Genomic DNA, 20253 nt, shown 5'->3' with positions numbered 1-20253 from the left:
GAGCAAGTAGGTGCTGCTATTCCTGGAGGCAAGGGGCCAGAAGTTTCTACATTCTCTATTTCTTAATCTTTTAAAACTGTTCTATAATTTGGGATCTAGACTCATGGGAAGAACAGTCATGTCCAAAAGAGAACTAGCTTGTCTTTTAAAGGGGGTGGGGGTGACTCTGTCACATATTTTGTGCTAGTCCTTGTAAATTGTGTAGCTGGTTCTATCTGCTTACTTCAAGAAAGAAGTAAAGTGATATTCCAGGGCTAGAAGGTCTTCTCACAGAATAAGATTAACATTATTTCAATGGAAATGTTATGGTATCATATTTCCGATTTGACACAAATTTGGTTCAAATTTTAAATTTTGACAATAGATTTCCATTAAATAATATCATAGCTCTGATATTTGAGGATTCCCTCAGTTGCTCTAAGGAACCCCCGGCCTCATGGGCAGAGCGCAAAGGCGGCTTGTTAACTTCCTGCTTTCCCACTCTGTAGCATGGGAAGTCAGCGAGTGTCTTTGGAGGTTGGTTGCGAATGGGTGGAGACAGAGCAGTAGGGCGATTGCTGCATTAGCAACTCCTTTCACAACAGCTCTCTTTTGTCATTTTGTACCCAGATTTCCGTTGGTTAGCCTCAACTTTATCTTCCTCATTTCTGTTTCCTCTTCATGACACAGAGTCCTTCCGAACATGTGACCTTCCTGCTCACAACATAAAGCGCAGCTTTCCCTGATCTCTATAGTTCGGTTCATCACCTGTATCCCACTTCAATGACCACTTCAGGCACCAATTCAATGACAGGTATAGTATCCATTTTTTTCTCTTTGATTTCCATGCTGAGACAGTGCCTATAACAACTAACAGTGACTCGGATATGCCTAACTGATTCTCAGATCATAGTTAGGGATGCAGGTCAAAGATGAGACAGGCGAAGTTCTCTATTGGCTGTCTGTCCTAGAGCTTATGATTACTGAGAGGAGGAACATGATAATTCCTAACAAATGATGGTGTTTAGAAGACAGTGGTGTAGAAGTTAAATGTTCTTCAGAGCCAAAGTTAGGAGTTCTGAAGATCATGTTTTATTTTGTCCTTTGTCTATCACTTTTCTTTCAGTGAGTCGTTTCTGCATTTTAGCACTCAGTGTTGGAGTCTCTTTTTCAAAGAAGAGGAAGACAAAGATGGAGTGCTGTCTATGTCTTAGTCTCCATATGTCTTATTTTGAAGGTTATCAGACCTCAGCTGGGAGCAGCGATGAGACTGAAGCTTGAATATGTACCTTTAAGCACTGCTGAACAACACATGCTGGAAAGTTGGTGTTGATATGCACGGTATGACGGAGGGATGAAAGTTTCTTTTCTAGTCTTCTACTTCATTACTCCAATTTGAGAATTTAACAGTCACATAGAAAGAAGTTTGGAGGAGAAAGAGAACAAATGTGTAAGTGAGGAACAGAGGTCTAGAGAGAAGAAAGAAGGTAATTGCCCAAGGTAACACAGAATCTACCACAGCTCAGTCTAACCACAGGCCAGTGATCTTTTGCCCTGCTTTAGGAGACTGAGACACCAAAAAGTAAGAGGTGCCCTGCAACTGAGACAGGTGGGTCTCCTTATATTGGAAGAAATCTGGATATTCAGGCATGTCCTGAGTACTTCTTTTTAACTAATCTATTTCCTGATATGTGGCTTATTCTGCACACTTAGATCTTTTGGTAAAACCTCATACCTCTTTTACCAAGCTTATGCCCTCCAATTTCTTTCATGAAGACAGATCTATTATTGGTCTCATTGAGAGCAGCTTTCTGGAGCTATCCAATGGAGGATTTTGCACTCTCATGGGGATAAATGATGCTATTTCGGATAATGACAAACAGAAGAGTTTAAGAATTCTTCAATTAGCACCCCATGTAGTCATATCTCTCTTCATTCTATGGGTCTGACTAACCTTTTTCAAATGAACTTGCTTTTCTTCTATGTACTCCTTTGAACAGGTGTGAACTAGAACATCAAGAGTGAAAATGAAACTGGCCTACATCCAGCTTAATGACTGACTCCTTCCATCAATACTGGGAAACAGTATTTATAATAATCTTTTATTTCAGTGCACTGACTCTTTAACCCCTCTCATACCTCTTTTTCAGGCTTCCTGGGGTAAATGGGATCAGATAGGGCATTCAGGAGGCTATGGGTACCTCTGGAGTGTCCAACTCTTCTTACAGCAGGTCACAGGCAGTGGAGAGGATGACAGGAAATAACACCTCCACCACCAGTCCATTACTCTTTTCTCTGCCCTTGTAAACTCAAACTCTCCTTGGAGTCCGAAGCAAGGTCTCTTTAAGCACCTTTAGAAGAAGCTATACAAATCTCATTAGACAATTTTCAACCACCTTGACATGTTAGACTTCTGTCTCCATCTCTAGAGAAGACAAGTTGAAGCCTAAGAAAGACTTATCCCAGCTATGATTGGCTAGGATCAGTATCTATTTTGTCTGATTCTTTCCTCTGTACCACATGTGGCATGACAGCTGCTTTGCCAGAAAGCCACACTTCTGGGAGATATAGGCAGGATTGGGAGACAGTGAGAAAAGTTAGGGAGCAGAAAAGACAGTTTGATCTTTAGCTTTTAAGTCATCAAATTGGAGTGATTGTTAACCTCTTACATTCAGCTAAGACTAGAAAAAACAGCATATTCTTACTGAAATACCATACAGGGAAGTTCTCCTTTCCTAGTAATCTTGGGATGTTTGCCACTTTTTGTGCCAGTGCTTAATACAGACCATCTATTTTTTTTCAAACCTACATTTAGATCTGGACAGGACAAAATTCGACACTGGTAAGCTGGCATTCTGAATAACAGGAATCATGTGATGCAAAAGACAATCTCAAACAAGTTACAGGAGTGGGTCTCCTGGCAGCTTCCCTACTGCCCCAGTGGCTGTGAGTTCAAAGAGCCTAATGCTGCCCTGCAAAATCCACCGCGCTTCTTCGCTCTTTGCTGCTCTTTTGTAGGGGGCTATAAGAAAAAGACAGGAAATCGTGATGGTGAGGAAAGCTGAGGGACACAACTTATTGTATGACCTATAGCAAGTCTTTCCCCAAACTTCATTTTGTTATTGATAATCTTTTTTTCCTTTTATTTTATTTTACAATACCATCCAGTTCTACATATCATCTTATTGATAATCTTGAGTTGGTAAAACCAGATGAGTTATAAGGGAATTTTACTAGGATTTGTTCTTTACTATTTATGAGAAAGCTGGCCAAGGCCACAAGAAATTACTGTTTCATTTCTGTTAAACATATTGTCAATCATTTAGTTCATGTTAATATTTATTTCATTTATTTAAATTTTAAAAACACATTTTAGTCACTTTCTTTCTGTACAGGGGATTGAATACAGAGTTTTGTACATGTTAGTCAAATGCTCTGCCAATGAGTTTTATCCCCAGGCCTTTTGTTTGTTTGTTTGAGATAGGGTCATATTACACAGTCCAGGTTGGCCTCAAACCTGAAGTTTTCCTGCCTCTGTCTATGAATGGTGATATTCAGGCATGTACTATCATAAGTGGCTATCACCACAGTTCATGAGCATTTGCTACATAACAAGTACTAAGTTAATGGCTTTATATGCTTTATTACATATTGTCACAATGACTTTATACACATTCTTGTGGCTATAAAAAAACTAGATGTCAGGGACATAAAATCATTTATCTAAGCTGTCCAGCTAGTTAATGGCAGAGCTAGAATTCAAGCCCATTTTTAAAAGTCAAAGTCTAGGTACATAACTGGGATGCTGAAAACACAGTATGAAGGAAGTCAATAGGTGGAAGGAACAAGGATATTGTCTTTGAGGCCTTTCAAATCAGGGAGGCAGGATGGCGACCAAACTATCCTGTTTCAGCTGAATAGAAGAGTTAACCGTGGCTTGGGCCACTGCAGCCTCCAGACAAACACTCAGGATCCCAGTTTTGGGATGGAGTCTTAGGCCTATTTTGCTCACTTCCCTCTTTTGGTGTTTCAGCTGGACATGTCAGCCTCTGCCATTTGCCTGGGGCTTAGGGGATAACTTTATGACCACATTCCTTCTCTTTCCAGGTGCACATCTTCGAGGATGCCCAGTGGAAGTTCCTGATCTGGCCTTCTGCAGTGTCACGCTCCGTGTATTTGACAAGCTGAGTTGGACACTCTGTGTGGTAGAGTGTCAGTTTGTCAAATACCCCAAGTGTGGCTCATGCCTGTCAGCTCCAGGCCCAGGACAGAAGAACAGCTAGCCTGCTGGCTATATATGAATGTTTATGAAACACCAAGCTCTCTCATGTTACTCTATGGTTTTTGAGGGAACTATAACATTTTGTCAGGGGACATAGGGGTAAGAATGATGCAGCTCTGGGGCCCAAAAATCTGGGATATATCTATCTACTTACCTTGTGAGAATTCCATGGAATGCACCATGGTATTGAAAATACATAAGTGATACCAGGAAGAAGTGCTATTTGATTTATTATTAATGTCTTCTTTTACATTGCTCTTCTTGCATCCTGAACACCAGAATTTTCATGCAAGTATCATGACTTTTATAAGAAAGTAGGACATAGAAATCCACTTTCTTGCCCTTGGAGCACATCTTGACCTTACCTACAGTTTATCTTTTTCTCTTTGCTTTTCTCCTTCTTAAACCACTCTTCTCGTTTCTCTTTGCACACCCAATTCTTCCATGTACTTTCAGACCATGCCAAATTCCAATCTCTCTGGGCAGTTTTGAAAGTCCACCTAGATTTTTTCTTTACTCCTTGACTAGATATAGGTATGTGCTTTTACATTTCCTGCCACCCAATATATCCTCATAAATTGTCAGTGAATTGTTGCCGGGTATATTCTTGAATTCCCCATTACATTGTAAGAGTCTAGAGCATATTATATTTACTTGATTGCTGTCTTTCCTACCATTGTCCAACATTTTAATTTATTTAATAAAAGTTAACCAATTAATTGATGTCCTACTTGTCCATTGCCTTTGGGTATGTGGGTCAAATATCACCCAGGGTTTTGTGGGAAAAAAAAATCAAGCTGTGGGTATTCAAATGTTATAGTGTATACAAGTAGTAACCAAATGGGATTTTTTTCTGAGAAATAGGACTTAGGGCTGGAGAAATAGGATAAGGAAAAAATAGGCTCAGAGGGCAAATAAATTTTGGAATTATTTGCTTACATGGAACTTTTTAACAGAATTTTCTGAGCCTTTAATAATCTAATGCTGCCCTGAGTGAACTTCTAATACAGAACTATAGAAATGGATTTCTAATATCTATCTCCAGAGTCTAACATTTCATTATTTTATACATACATATATATATGTATATATACATATATATATATTTACATTTCATGATATATTGGCAATCTTCTCTAGAGAAATCCCATACTTTCCCTCTGTTCTGGAGATACCTACTTTCACTCTAACTTTCCACTTACCAGCCAGCCACCTAAATGAAAAGACCTGTCTTGTCACCCCACTTTTGCTTAGAAGAGCCTAAAGGCTGCCCATTCTATATAGGAATGACTCACTGGTTTATCCCACATGGAAAAACATCTTAGTTTAGGGGCAAAGAGCATCTTCAGAAGATGTCTACAGCAATGTATGCACACTGCTAAAAAATCCATAGGTCTCAATTTCAGTCTCTGTCCTGCCCTTGGCTTGATGCATGTCACTCTGGACAAGTCATCGTTTCTCTCTGGCTCTCATTTCCCAATTTGTGATATGTGAATGCTCAGATCAGTAATCTTTAAGCTTTTTTCAGATGAAAGACTAGGAGACATCCCTGGTGGTTCCTGTGTAGGGGCTTCCCTGAATTTGTTATTAATTTTACTAGGGCAATTTCAATAAAAATTCTCTCCTGAAGCCCAATGGTTCTTGTTTGAGCAGAATAAGATAAATGAGTGTTTTCAAAGGCTTGGGGGGCTGGACTCAGAGCTGTTTCATGGAGGAAGCTGAGGTTTCTACTGGGTGGGGCCCCTGTTTTGGAGGCTTGTAAGTGAAATGCAGAAGAAGAAGTTGTCCTTCTCACCAATTATGTGTAGCTAGCATTCAGCAAAGAGGAAAATGCTGAGGTTTTAATCATTGACTTGGTAGCTTCAGTGGGGGTGAAATGGGGAGGACTCTTACTTGTTCTTTTTGTGCACTATTTTGACTTTTGTAATCATCTCAAAGTGGGAGCAGCTCTTGTTGAAACCTGATCTGATCCCGTGCTTATGCAGAAAACATAGGCAATGTAGTAATTCTCATGAATAGCAAGGAAGTCGATTGGGCATGAAATACATGGTGGGAAGGAAACAGTGCAAACTTGGCCCCAAACAATTTCTTTACAAGGGAGTTTGAGTCAAAGGTACACCTTCCTCTCCCCCTCTCTTCCCCTCCCCTCCTCTCCCTTCCCTTCTCTTTCTAAAAAACAAACAAACAAACAAACAAACAAACAAACAAAAAAGAATCTGTTACTCTTTACCCTTTCCACATTGTTAGAAGAGTTCAGGAGTTAGAGAAGATGACCAATGAATATTGTAACTAACCTAAAGATTTTACTGGTACTACACACATGCTTTGAAAAGAAGGGAACTACTTCATATCTACATCCATAGTTCTGTGACAAAGAAGTGGGGCTTCTTGCCAAACTTCCTGTTGCCCTGAAAAGAGTCATCAAGCAGAGCTGAAAGAAAGATGGAGTTGGGGATGGATGTTATGTAGAATACTGTTTAAAAAAAAGATTGATTTGCTTTAGATAGGACTATCCATGGTGTGAGAAGGGAAATGGCATGAGTTCGGAGGTGAAAGACCAGGTAACCAAGAAACAACTGGCAGTAACAAAAGGCAAAGGTATAGCTCAGCAGCCCTCTAATTCCAGCTACGTGGAAGTCTTAGGCAGCTGGCAAATTCAAAGCCTAGAGAGGGAAATAAAGGCAACCCTGGGCAAGTTAATGAGAGCTCATATAAATAAAAAGTAAAAAGAGTACAAGAATATAGCTCAGTGGTAGAGGACTTGGTTAACTCAGGTTAAATTTCTTGTAAAACACACACACACACACACACACCACACACACACACACACACACACACACACACACACACACACACTTTCTTTAAAACATATACACACAGAGCAGAAAAGTGTATGATCTATATTTCTAGGGGTGCTTACCATCTTATTTTGTCTCATTTTATGTAGGTTTTATTGTGTCTCGAGAGAAGACAAACACAACTGAAGTTGCTGTCATGATTAAATATTTATTAACATCAAAAAGAATACAAGGGCATTAGATTCTCAGTGTAGGAACAGATCTGTACCTTGGCCTGTGATTTGGCAAGATTAATCAAAAGTCCTCTGGCTCTAGAGAAAGGGATGTAATCATGGACACAGATGGTTGCCTGAGTTGGTAGGACTGAGCCTCGTCTGATTTTTCTGGTGATGCCTTAAGGCATAAAGAAGAACCTCTAGTGCTGTGGGAATTTTTCTGGTGTTTGCAGAGGAGTTGTAGAGGCCCCAGGCAGAACATAGAAGGGTCCAGGGCCAAATCCAGAAGCTAGCTTTCTTGAGGTGCATATGGTAAATTCTTAGCCAAACCAAGATTTCCTTCCCAGTGGCCTCAACATTGGCAGAGTTGATACTTTAGGTTGTGTAGGAAGAAAGGAAGCAAGTAAGAAAGCTATGCTAAGGGCAAGAACTGAGTAAGTCAGTAGACCTTGACTTAGAGGGGCATTTTAGCAGATGTTGTTGTCTTCAGTAGCAAGAACTTCATAGTTTCTGGGAGCTGTGTGAAACAGGTATGAATAATCATTGTTGATCTGGGTGATTATTTGGTACTCTTGGCCCAGGCAAGGCTCATCAGAATAGTCATTGATCAGAGCATGAGAATCTGGTTCATCACTGAAGTGTCCACTTGAGAAGGTAGTCACCCTTGTGGTTTCTTCAGAGTTGCTTGTCTCCCTGGCACACACCCTATGGACCAAGATCCAATTACTCAAGAGAAAGCTTTGGGCTCAGATCCTGCTTTCTAGCATCCTGCCTCCCAAGTTCTTATCCACTGACTCCTAGGATCATGTCAGATAGAGATTGTGAGGACAGAAAGTTGGTATACCTAAATCATCTTGTGCATTCATGGATACAGGATACAACATGAGAACATTCATCTGAGGGGATAAAGTATTTTCTGACCCTGAAGGACTCTTTTAGGACTAGTCTCCAGGTTTTTTGCCAATGATCAACAGAATTTAGGGCATGGAATGGTTAATAAATTAGAAAAGGAGAGGTTATCTTACCTGGTCACTTCATAGACGTGCTCTAGAAAGTAAGGAAGAAGTAGGTTAGAAATTTATATGTAGAGTAGACAAGGGTCAAGCATGAAACCACAGTACCAGTCCAAAAATGGGGGAAGGAAACAGAAGAGAATTCAAGGTACCAGCTTTCTAATATTGAGAGATATTGTTATGAGTTGATATCCAGGGACATAGATTTGTCAGAGAAGTGGAAGGTACACATCCTCTTTGCCATTTCTGACTTAGAACATCAGGCTGAAGATATTGCCTAGTGGGGTTAAAGGGAGAACACGCCAGACTGTTCTTCATTTAGGATTCTCATCAAAGAGTCTCAGAAAATTCTGTGGGGAACTTGATTGCCCAGCTACAGCCCAGGAAAAATGCACTGAATTTGGTTCCATGTCAGAGACCATAACCCAATTCATTTTCAAGTGTGCTGATGTTGATATTACTCAAGGGCTCAGTTGTTACATAACCTCTTTCACCGTGTGTGTGTGTGTGTGTGTGTGTGTGTGTGTGTGTGTGTGTGTGTGTGTGTGTGTGTGATTTATATCATATATTGGAAAAGTTGGTATTTCATTTAATTAATGAAATATGTAATTACTGAAAACTCTAAAACTAAAAGGGACCCAACTAGATAGTCATTGCCTCCTAGTGTCTGTGGAGGAGAACTGTTCTCTATTGCAGAGGATTAAATTGGCACAAAGATGGGTATTTCTTGATACAGCTCTCTTCCCTCTAGGTGCTTATGCTAGTTCAGGGTAGCAACTGGAAATTCATGTATTAAATTATAAGAAAGATAACAATGCAAAATATGGGAGTTCTGTTTTGTAGAGACTCACATTTCCATGCTTTATTTCCCCCAACTGGACTGGACTGGGAGCTTCTGTACTTCCAAGTCCGTTTTTTTATTTATATACGCAGTATCTGGAATACAAACTATGCTCACTAGCTACAGACTAAATTGAATTACTACTCTGAAGCTGTCTCTCTTAAAGAGAAACAGAAAGCAGGAATTCTGGGAAGGCAAACTAAGAAGGGTAAAAAAATAAAACACAAAGACACATTGTGTAAGCATGTTTGTGCTTGTTTGAATTCAGTGACCAGAAATAAGTATAAGTAAAAGTGACTACTGGATGGGAAGAAAATAGGGCTAGACCCACATCATAGAGGGTCTTATTCCCTTGAGCTACGAGGAACTATGAAATATTTGGGGATATTTTAAGAGGCAAATAATATGTAGTTACTCTCTTAACCTTAATAAGACTATGGTGTAGCTAGAATTTTCCTGCCTTGCCCACAGTCAGGACAAATCTCTCTCACCCGCCAGTCCCACAGCCGCTCAGACACAACCAAGTAAACACAGAGACTTATACTGCTTACAAACTGTATGGCCGTGGTAGGCTTCTTGCTAACTGTTCTTATAGCTTAAATTAATCCATTTCCACAAATCTATAGCCTGCCACATGGCTCGTGGTTTACCGGCATCTTTTCATGCTGCTTGTCAGGGTGGCGGCCGGCAGTGACTCCTTCTGTCTTTCTGTTCTTTTATTTCTCCTCTCTGTTAGTCCTGCCTATACTTCCTGCCTAGCCATGTGCCAATCAGTGTTTTATTTATTGACCAATCAGAGCAACTTGACATACAGACCATCCCACAGCACAGCCAAGTGCAGACCATCTCAGACACCTGCACTCAGCCCATGGTCCTAATCATCCTCTATGTGGACCTGCTGGGTAAAGCCACGAGGAACCCAAGAATGGGCTCCCACAGGACATACAGAACATCCCACAGCACTATGGTGAATGGTTTCCTTCAAATGGAGCTAGTAATTTTAGCCATTTGTGGAATTTCCACTCCTCAGATCATCCTGATGGATCACAGTCATGGTAACTGGCCAACATCATAGGTTCTACTTGAGACCCTGGGAAAGGAGATAGACAAGGCGCACTTCTATTTGATTAAAGTGATCCACAGCTGAAAAGGTGTTTATGAGTGGAAGATGCTACAGAAAAGTAGACAAGATAATTCTAGGCAAAATGACTAGTGCAGGGGTACTGAATTATAACTTTTTCTTAGAAACAAACAATTCAATGGCCCTCAACTTTGGGTTTTCCATACTCATTAAATAGCTCTGACAATGCTGTCTTCATCATACTATTTCCCTGATCAAAACAACTGGGTTAATCTTAGGGCCATGGCAAGGCCTAGTAAAGAAATTCTTTAGGCTGGAATTCAAAACCTGTTATGATTAGAAAGGAACCTTGATTCTCCCCTCTATTTCACTATCGCTTAACTAAATGAATTTCCCTTTGTGATGATCCACATGCATTTGAAGTTTAGGCCTTTATACTTCTGCTGACTTGTTTTCACATTCCTGGAGTACTGTCCCTTCAAATGAAGATTCAGTATGACCTAGTTCCAGTTATACCTTTTGAAAGGCTTTGTTGATTATTATTCCAGCTCTGACTCTCTTCTCCACTATTTGTTCAATATCACCTTCTCTACATTTTGAATCATTAATCTGCCTGCAAGGTATGCTATTGATAAATTCTATGCTTCAACTTTGAAATCCTCACATAAATTGCAAGCAACTTGAGGGCAGCTTCTCTGCCATTCTTATAAGATGATTCATTACAAAGATAGCTGTACTTGGCTGGGTACCCTGGATTTTTATATGCTGTGTCATGAGTCTTACATCATTATTTGCAAAGACAATGAATATCTGTCCCTTTTTATTTCTACCATTACTCTAAAACTAGTCTTCAAGATCGTTGGAATGTTAGGCATACTACCTCACATAGAATGTAGATAAATATACCGTTAGAAAGAATGAATGAACAGAAGCCAACCGTCCCTACTTATCACTCACCTTGTTGGAATTTCCTGCGGCGGAACATGATATAAGCTATGGTGATAACCACTGCACAGCCAAGTGACATGATGAAGATGATGGCAATTGGCAGGCCCCTTCCTAAAAGACAAAATAAGACTAAGTGGTATTTGGTTAAAGAAGAGGTCAGTCAAAGGCCTTACCTATTGTTGGACCTTGTGCATAACAAAACATATCAGGCAAGATGTGCCTGTGGTGTGATAGTAGCAAGACCAGTGAAGGATAACTAAGAGGTTTCTGATTGGAACTGAGGACTGCTCCACAGGAGGGAATATCATGCCTGGCACTGTAATCCTGGTCAAAAGTCCATGTCTGGGGTGGGGTGGGGAGGTGTATCATGGGCTCTAGAGTAGAACTTGCTTTTTAAATTTTTGTAAATATTCCATTTGCTACCTGAACATTACACCCATAAACTTAGGCTTCTCTCAGTATTGGACTAAGAAGCTTATTTTGCATTTGATAGCAAACAATGCAGAGATGCATAACTGGTGAAAGTGCCGAGAAGAGACTAAGTGCTCATTTCTAGTTTTATTTTCTGTGCATTGGTGTTTTGCCTGCACTCATATCTGTGTGATGGTGTCAGATGCCCTGGAACTGGAGTAACAGACAGTTGTGGAGCTGCCATGTAGATGCTGGGAATTGAATCTGGGACCTCTGGAAGAGCAGCCAGTGCTCTTAACATTGAGCCATCTCTCCAGCCCAAGTGCTCATTTCTAAACAGCACATTTTTATCACACACACACACCTACACACATGGGGGTGTGCTCAAAGAACATCATGAAAGAGATTAAGAGCCAGACAATGAGGAAACATGCTGGGAAGTATTGTTTTCTGAGCATGACAGGGCTATTGCATTCATGAATTTATAGTAGTATAGAACCTAGGGTTATCTGCGAAGACTGATGTAAGATCAAGCCAACATCCGCATAGATAGTACATGTGTTCTTCAGGCCCTACTCCTTACTGAAGATAGCTTCTGGAGGAGGAGACTCATTCTCTTTTCAGTATGTTCCCACCGAGGGCTTTCCCATATTCCAGTGGATGGACCCAAACTCATGCACATCTAGGTGGTACTGATCAGATTTAGTGGGTTATCTACAATGAAGACATGAAGTTAGCAGGGGTCAGTTTGCAGAGTATATGGTTGGAGCTGGAAGAGAGAAATGAGAGGTGGGTATGATTGTATTTCATTTTATACATGTATAAAATTCTCCAGAATCAAGAAGTTATAATAAAAGTGTTGAATGTTTATATAACATTCCTTTAAAAAGACAAGATTGGGTGGGAATGATGTTGTGTACTTTTAATCCTGGCATTTGGGAGGCAGAGGCAGGCAGATCTTTGTGAGTCTGGGGTCAGTCTGTTATATATACCTGGCTCCTGGATGGCCAGTGCTACATTTGTCAATAATGCAACATTGCTTATCCAAGAATTATTAGTAATGATCCAAATGGGAAGTTTTTTAGTTAACATTCAAGAATAAAATAAATAAATTCGTTGTTAAACACACACACACATATACACATATATACTTACTAACCAATTATCTAGAAATGGAAATATATTTGCATATACCATACATGTATATATTCATATGAAACCACCACTGACTCTGACAAACATACTGAGTAAAAGAAACCAGCTACAAAAATACATTATTTTATTCCTTTATAAGAGTATAAAATAGCTTAAAATAATACATGGCAATAGTGATTAGGAAAATAAATCATTTGGTGGGGATTAGACAACAGGTAATGTGGTTGTGAAGCATGCCATTTTTTAAAATTTTTAAATATTAATTTACCTATACATTATTCATATACTATGCTTCAGTAAAAAGTTTGCTAAATTTTTAAAAAGCAGACAAACAAAAATCAGCCTTGGGAAAAAAGATCAAATCAGAAACTCTAAGTATCAGCCTAGAGCATCTTGCCATTCTGAGCTAGCCAGAGAGACAAACAAAATCCCACATTCTTCAGAAAATCTTGATAAATGTCAGAGATACAATGTCAAAACCAATTCTCTAAGTCCCACTGGTTGATTGCTTTTTTGGCCACAGCCAGATTTCCATTCTTTCCATGGGGCCAAGATAGGAGGCTTTCATTTTGCCTTAAGAAAAAGAAAGTGGTGTTGTGACTCATCAGCTTTTCAGAAATGCTATATTCATGAGATTCTGGCAAGTTATGTTAAGCCATAAAGACTCTCTTCACTATAGTATTCTTTGCTCAAGTTCCCTGCTTCTTTTTTTCTCAAAACAATTTCCACTCAGACATCTAGGGTACTTTGAGAGTTAATACTGTCAACTTGAAAAGATCTAGATGCTTCTAGGAGACAAGCCTCTGGGCATTGCCTTAACTGTGGGCATCATTCTTCTATGGGTTGGCATCATGGATAGAATAAACAAGAGCATTCTCTGCTTTCTGGTTGTAGATCTGGTGTGATTATCAGCCATGACTTCCTTGTCATGCTAGACCATCCCCTTGAGCTGTGAGCCCGAAGAAAGCCTTCTTTTCTTAAGTTGCCTTTGTCAGGTGTTTCATTGCAGAAATGAGGTTAAGTAACTAATGCAGGCACTAATATGGTTGAAGGAATATAGTGTACAAAGATTCCAGTCTGAAGTCTTATTTACTTATTGTGTGGCCATATAGGCCAGATAATTGGCCTTCCTCCAAAGATGTTTGCATTCAGATTCCTAGAATTATATGTAATCCAAAGAAGAATAAAGGTTAAAGGCATAATTAAGGCTGATAGTTATCTGCAGCTAAAATAGGGAAATTATCATTAATGTTACTGATGGGCTCAATATAATCCTAGGGACTGATTTAATGGTGAAGGTAGGAGATATGAGAGAAGGTAAGAGTCAGAGAGAGATCTGAACGTATTACATTTCCAATTTATAGATGAAATAGATGAAAGAAGTCATGAGCTAAGGAATGTAGTAGCTTCTACAGAGTGGGAAGTATCAGGTAATGGATTCTTTCACAAAGCTTCCAGAAGGACTGTAACACTATTGTCACCTGATTTTACTACACTAATAATTATGTCAGACTTTTGATAAACGTAAGTAGGAGGTAACATATTTATGTAATTTTAATATAGAAAATTTGAGGTACATTTTTATATCAGTCACAGAAAAGTTAATATGGTGAAGCTAGTCAAATTATTAACTGTTGCTGGTCTTTAGTGTTCTCATAACTTCAATGACACATTTGAGTGATATTCAATGCCCTTCTTTTATTTACTTTCATTTCATGATAATCAGCACTCAGAATAACATATTCATCATACTTTGTTTGGATCGATTTTTCTCTCCACCACTGCATCCTGCCTTCTTGCCACTTGTAGCCTGTCCCAGTGGTGACCGTTTCATGTCACATGTGTTGTACTTCCCTCCTCACCTCCTTCCTTAAAACTAGTTCTGTTTGTTTGTTTGTTTTGGAGGGATGGTTAGGCAGATGGGTTAGTGGTTAACATATTTTGTGTATAAGCAAAACCAGAGTTCACATCCCATTACCCACATAAAAATCAGACATATCCACGAGAATCAGTAGCCACAGTGTTCAGGGACAGAGACAAGTGAATTCTCTGTTCTAGTGGGCCAGCTAGTCTAGCCAAGGTAGTGAGCTCTAGGAGAGTGAGAGACTCTGTCTCAAAAAAATAAGGGGGTGGGCTGGAGAGATGGCTCAGCAGTTAAGAGCACTGGCTGCTCTTCCAGAGGACCTGGGTTCAATTCCCAGCACCCACATGGCAGCTGACAACTGTCTGTAACTCCTGTTCCAGAGGGTCTGACACCCTCATACACACATACATGTGAGCAAAACATCTATATCCATAAAATACAAATAAATAAATTATAAAAAAATAAGGTAGAGAACAATAGAAGAAGCATCTAAAGAAGAGCTCTAGTCTCCACATGAGCAGACACAGGCAAGCATGTGCACACACATGTACGTTATACCAAACACACACACACACACACACACACACACACACACACACACACACAATATTGCGTTTTCCTTCTCATTAGCCTCTTTTTAGTTTCATGGCTTATCCCTTACTCATTCTTACAAAAATACACATGCATAAATATTAGGATCTCGAATTGACATATAAGAAAAAACATTTAACATTTATGTTATTGAACCTAGGTTACTCCAGTTAACATATTTTCCAGTTCCATACATTTTCTTGACATTTCATGTTTTTCTTTATGATTAAAAAAATTCCTTTGTCATATATAATGTGTTTTCCTTGTCCATTCATCTGTTGGTGGCTATTTAGGCTGGTTTTATTTCCTGTTGTGAACAGAACAGCAGTAACATGGATGTGCAAATATGTCCATGGTAGGATATAAAGTCTTGGTATATGCCCAGAAGTGTGAATGGGATATTTTTTCTCATTTTGTGTTCAGCAAGTTCATTGTTGTATATGTGAAAATATTGATTTTATATGGGCATTATGTATCCTGAAACTTTATTATGAACACTGTATTTAATAAAACTGAAGGTGATACACACCTTTATCTCATTTCATATTTTAGAATGCTCTAAGTTTTTCAACTTAGTATAGTGTTGGCTTCAGACTTTTCATAGGTAGCATTTAATTGTATTGAGGTATGTCCCTTAGATTCCCCCTTTCTTCTGAACCTTTATTAAGAAGCTGTGTTGAACTTTATAAAATGCCTTCTCTGTATCTATAGAGCTAATCAGGTTATGTTGATAATTATACTTGGCAGTGCTGCTGTCCACATGGAATTGACTTTGGAGGAATGAAGGATGCAAAATTTAGTGGGTCCTGAATTCTTCCCCCGTGGTTTCAAATAACCTCTAGGTCAAAGTGTGGCAAGAAAGTTCATCCATGAAGGTTCTGAGAGGTCAAGTGCTGCACCCCACAAGAATATATCATAAGAACTCAGCTGGTTATGGCAAAGTCACTACCTGGAGGAATCAGGGAATTCCTCCAGAGGAAGCCAAATCCCAAAGTGATTTTGGTGTTACTTGGCTTGTTATATATCTGCTGTATTCTGCTATGAAATTCATGTGTGCCTTCATAGTTTTCCCAACTGACTTTTCCCTAGGAAGGGTTAACAGTGTGGACTGATCACTCTCTGGGCATACACATTCCAGGTATTTGGAGAACAGCCGCGGGAAAGGCTTTCTCTGGAATCAGATATCTCCCTTAGCCACTTTCAAGGACTACAAGAAATACCACCCAGGTGGGAGCCCAACTTCTGAGGACTAACAATGATAGCAGCCCACATGCAAGTCTCCTGACTTAAGATAAATTCCACAAGGAGACACTGCCTAGGAGAGGTGGACATTAAGCAATAGCTTTACACAATTTATCTCGGACCCTCCCTTTATATACCGGGACTTCCAGGGCACAGGACGGAGAAGAGAAAAGAGAATGGATGAACTAAATTGGTAAGAACTTGAGAGGAACAAACTGAGATGGGCAAGAACTAGATTGAAGGGCTAGAAGAGAGGACGAGAGGAACAAGATGGAAGATGAGGAAGAGCCAGATGGGGAAGAACAAGATGAGGAAGACCCAGATGAGAGAGAAGGAGATGGGAGAGGAGCTGATAGGGGAAAGAACTAGATAGATGAGAACCTAGAAGGGACAGAACTGAATGAAGGAATTAAGATAGAACCTAGAGGGGAGAGTAGATAAATATATAGAGAAATCAGGCAAGAAAGGAGCTAGACATGAGAGCAGAATAGAAGCTGTGTAGAGAGAGAACTATCACAGAATAATAAAGTGTATGAACTAAGGAGTTTTGTATACATAGATTCATTTCTTTTCATCAAAGATTAATTATCAGGCGGTTGTAGTTTCTCCCCAGAAACTGGGAGGGGACTATCGAGGGGCTGCACCCCCATAGTCCCCTATAGTCAAGAAGCCCTGAATGGTCACTGTACAAAGGGAGTGCAAACAGCCTGACAGGGAATGGTGTTGTGGGCAGCAAAATCAGAGGGGTAGAGCCATACAAGCCCTCTGACATCAGACATGGAGCTATGGAGGTATTGGATGTTGGAATTTGTCCTTCTGGATTTCCATCTTCCATCGGTCTAGTATTTCCTTACTATGCCCCATTTGTTACTTTTAGAATGGGAATGAATATTATGTGCTATTGTATGTTAGATATAATTACTTTTTTTACAGTGTGTTACAACTAAGAAATTGCCTTGATTGTAATGCTCCTGATGGGCTCAATGTAATCATAAGGATCAATTTAATCTGAAGAGACTTTGGATTTTAAATATTATTCTGACTGTGCAAGACTATGGGGAATCTGGAAGTTGAACTAAATGAATTTTGCTTGATGATGTGGGCATTAAGGCTAGGGAGTAGAACGTGGTAGATTGAGTGAGGTGTCCCCCATGAGTGTTGAGATTTAGAATACTTGGTCCCTAGTTGGTTGCTGTTTGAGGAGTATTATTAGAGTAGAGGAAGTATGTTGGTGGGGGTGCACTTTGAGGTTTCAAAAGCCATGTGCTACCTCCAGTTTGTTCTCTTGGCTTTTTGTTAGTGGTTGGACTTATGTGCGTTCAACTGTCTGATGCCTGCCACCTGCTTTCATCCACCATCAAGGACTGTAGCTCTTTAAATCTGTAATCTCAGTATACCCTTCCTTCTGTAAGTTACGTTGGTCATGGTGTCTCATCATAGAATAGAAAAATAGCGAATACACACTTCAAGGATCTAGGGAGAAAAGAGGTCATTCCCAAACCCAGTACATAACAAGTCATAATAAAGATTAGGGATTGAAATAAATAAAACACACATTGAAAGAATAATACATGATATTAAACAAATAGTTGGTTATTTCAATAGATCAAGATGAAAAAACTCCATAGCTAAAATAATCAAAAGAAAGAGAAAGAAGCCTCAAATTAGTGAAATTAAAGATGAAAAGGGCTTTGTTAGACTTCAATGAAATTAGGATTATTAGAAAACACTATAAAAATTATAAAGAACTTGGAAAACTGTAAGAAATAGATTAGTTTCTAAACACATATGCCTTATTGTACTAGTTCCTTTTCTGCTGCTGTGAGAAAACACCACAACCAAAGGCAGCTTAAAGAACAAAGAATTTATGGTTCCAGATGAATAAGAGTCTGTCATGGCAGGGAGGCACGGCAGCAAGCATGGGCTTGGCAGCAGAAGTGGGAAGCTGAGAGCTCAATCACATTCTTCAACATCAAACACAATGCAGAGAAAAGAATCTGGAACTGGGGTGAGGCTATAAATGCTCAAAGGGCAACCCCAGTGATGTACTTTCTTCATGAGGGCCATGCCATGCTAAATAGTACCACCAACTGGAGACCAAAAACTCAGTGAACCTATAGGGGACGTTGACATTCAATCCATTACATTCCACTCTGTGACCCTGAGAGGTTTATGATCACATCATAATACAAAATGCACTTAGTCAAACTTTAAAAGTCCTCACAATCTGTGACAGTCTCAAAACTATTTAAAAGTCCAATGTCTCTTCTGAGATCCAAATAAATGTCTTATCTATAGCCTCCTGTAACATCAAAAAGCAGATCACATATTTCCAACATAAAAATGGCACAGAATACACATTACCATTCCAAAAGGCAGAAATGGGGGGTTAGTAAGTAAATAATGGAATGAAGAGAGTCTAAAATCTAGCAGGGCAGACATCAAATCATGTAGCCTCCTTTCTGGTGACACAGGGGCTATATGACTCTGCACTCCTGCTTTGCTGCCTGCAACAGGCATTTCTTTCTTGGGCTGCTACCACTCCCTATCTGCAGTTCTTCTTGGTAGATGTTTCATGACTCTAGCATCATCAGCATCTTGAGATATCCAACACAATTCAGGCTTCATTTTTCACAGCCTGAACATTATACAATGTGCTCTAGGGCATCTTGCCTTCTCAGCCTGTTCATATAGGGACTGCCCTGTCACCCATTTTGGGTTTCTGTGGCTCCTATTCTCAATCAATTCTAAGATATACATTTGCTGATGATACCAATCTCAGTTGACAATGATTATTTTCAAAGCTTAAAATATGTCATTCTTTGTTTTCCTGGACTTTATTGTTGCTGATAAGAGATCTGGTGCTATGAGGACATTCATGCTTCTGCTTCTGAGTTGGCATTTTCCCAGTAAAGTTTTAGTTAGTACTTTATTTGGATGTATAATTCTTTCTCTTGGTTTGGAAAATTCTTGGCTATAATTTCATTGAATATATTGTCTAATCATTTTGACTTGATCTCTGCTCCTTTTTCTACATATGGACTATTAGGTTTAGTCTCCTGAATGTATCCATGACTTCTCAAACATTTTAGTTGTGTTCGTTAATGTTTTCTGTATGTATTTCCTTATGTATTATTTTCTTTACCTTGTCACTCACCCTTGAAATTCATTCTTCTGCCTGATCTTATTTGTTCATGATGATTTCTGCTGTGCTTTTTATTTTATTTCTTATTAGAGCATTTATCTAGCATGTTTGAGACCACTGGTTCAATCCTCAGTATCATATGCCTTCAATGATACAACGCCAGAGTGTGACACAATGAGTAATAGTTATCGAACTATTTCACACTGAATAATCAAAACAGATACTTCATGGGTACCTGGAGTATACATGTTCTGTGGTTTATCTGGAATTAAAAACTGCTTGCACGACCATGAAATAATCTGCAGAGTTTTGATTGATGGTCTATAGAAGCACAAGTAAAAATAAGAATCTTTTTGTTTAAGAGTAGCAGCTAAAAATTAATGTAAATAAAGCTCATTATTTTAAGAATCAATTTTGGCATATTAGTGCATATTAGCTGACTAGAAGCTTGTGATGAAATAATACAGAGTATTTTTTTCTTTGAGATTTTAATCCCTGAGATCCTGATTCAGGGATCTGTGAGACATTTGGGGAATAAAAATTAGGTGTGAACTGCTACAAAAGCTTTTGTCAAGAATTCAAGTAGTGGAGGACTGCTTGGATCTTCAGCTATTCTGTTTCCTGTCTCCTTAGGATAGAAGGCTGAGTTCATGGTCTTAATCCTACTTTTTTTTTTCAGTGTTTGAGA

General features: G+C 39.3%; 1 protein-coding gene and 1 long non-coding RNA gene across 4 annotated transcripts in view; one reads left to right on the top strand and one right to left on the bottom strand.

Moving 5' to 3' along the window:
• The first annotated feature begins 625 nt into the window (after window positions 1-625).
• On the top strand, window positions 626-4984 carry LOC121825680 (uncharacterized). 3 transcript variants are annotated; one of them, XR_013048247.1, is made up of 3 exons: window positions 634-793; window positions 1217-2925; window positions 4087-4984. It is a non-coding gene; the product is annotated as an uncharacterized LOC121825680 (long non-coding RNA). The 3 variants fall into 3 exon arrangements; XR_013048245.1 differs by having other exon boundaries at window positions 626-793; window positions 1217-4984; XR_013048246.1 differs by having other exon boundaries at window positions 626-793; window positions 1106-4984.
• A 2263-nt stretch (window positions 4985-7247) lies between these two features.
• The window catches only part of Vsig4 (V-set and immunoglobulin domain containing 4), a 42779-nt gene continuing 29773 nt past the window's right edge, over window positions 7248-20253 (bottom strand). Inside the window, exons 7-9 of the mRNA XM_076562656.1 lie at window positions 11167-11268; window positions 8300-8321; window positions 7248-7979 (exon numbers count right to left, since the gene is read on the bottom strand). Of these exons, the coding sequence (XP_076418771.1) occupies window positions 7742-7979; window positions 8300-8321; window positions 11167-11268 (362 nt within the window). The 3' untranslated portion in view covers window positions 7248-7741. The remainder of the gene's footprint in view (window positions 7980-8299; window positions 8322-11166; window positions 11269-20253) is intronic.

The sequence above is a fragment of the Peromyscus maniculatus genome, chromosome X (genome assembly GCF_049852395.1).
Source record: "Peromyscus maniculatus bairdii isolate BWxNUB_F1_BW_parent chromosome X, HU_Pman_BW_mat_3.1, whole genome shotgun sequence".
Lineage (NCBI taxonomy): Eukaryota > Metazoa > Chordata > Mammalia > Rodentia > Cricetidae > Peromyscus > Peromyscus maniculatus.
The sequence above is the reverse complement of the archived record's forward strand: the minus strand, read 5'-3'. Positions and strand labels throughout refer to the sequence as shown.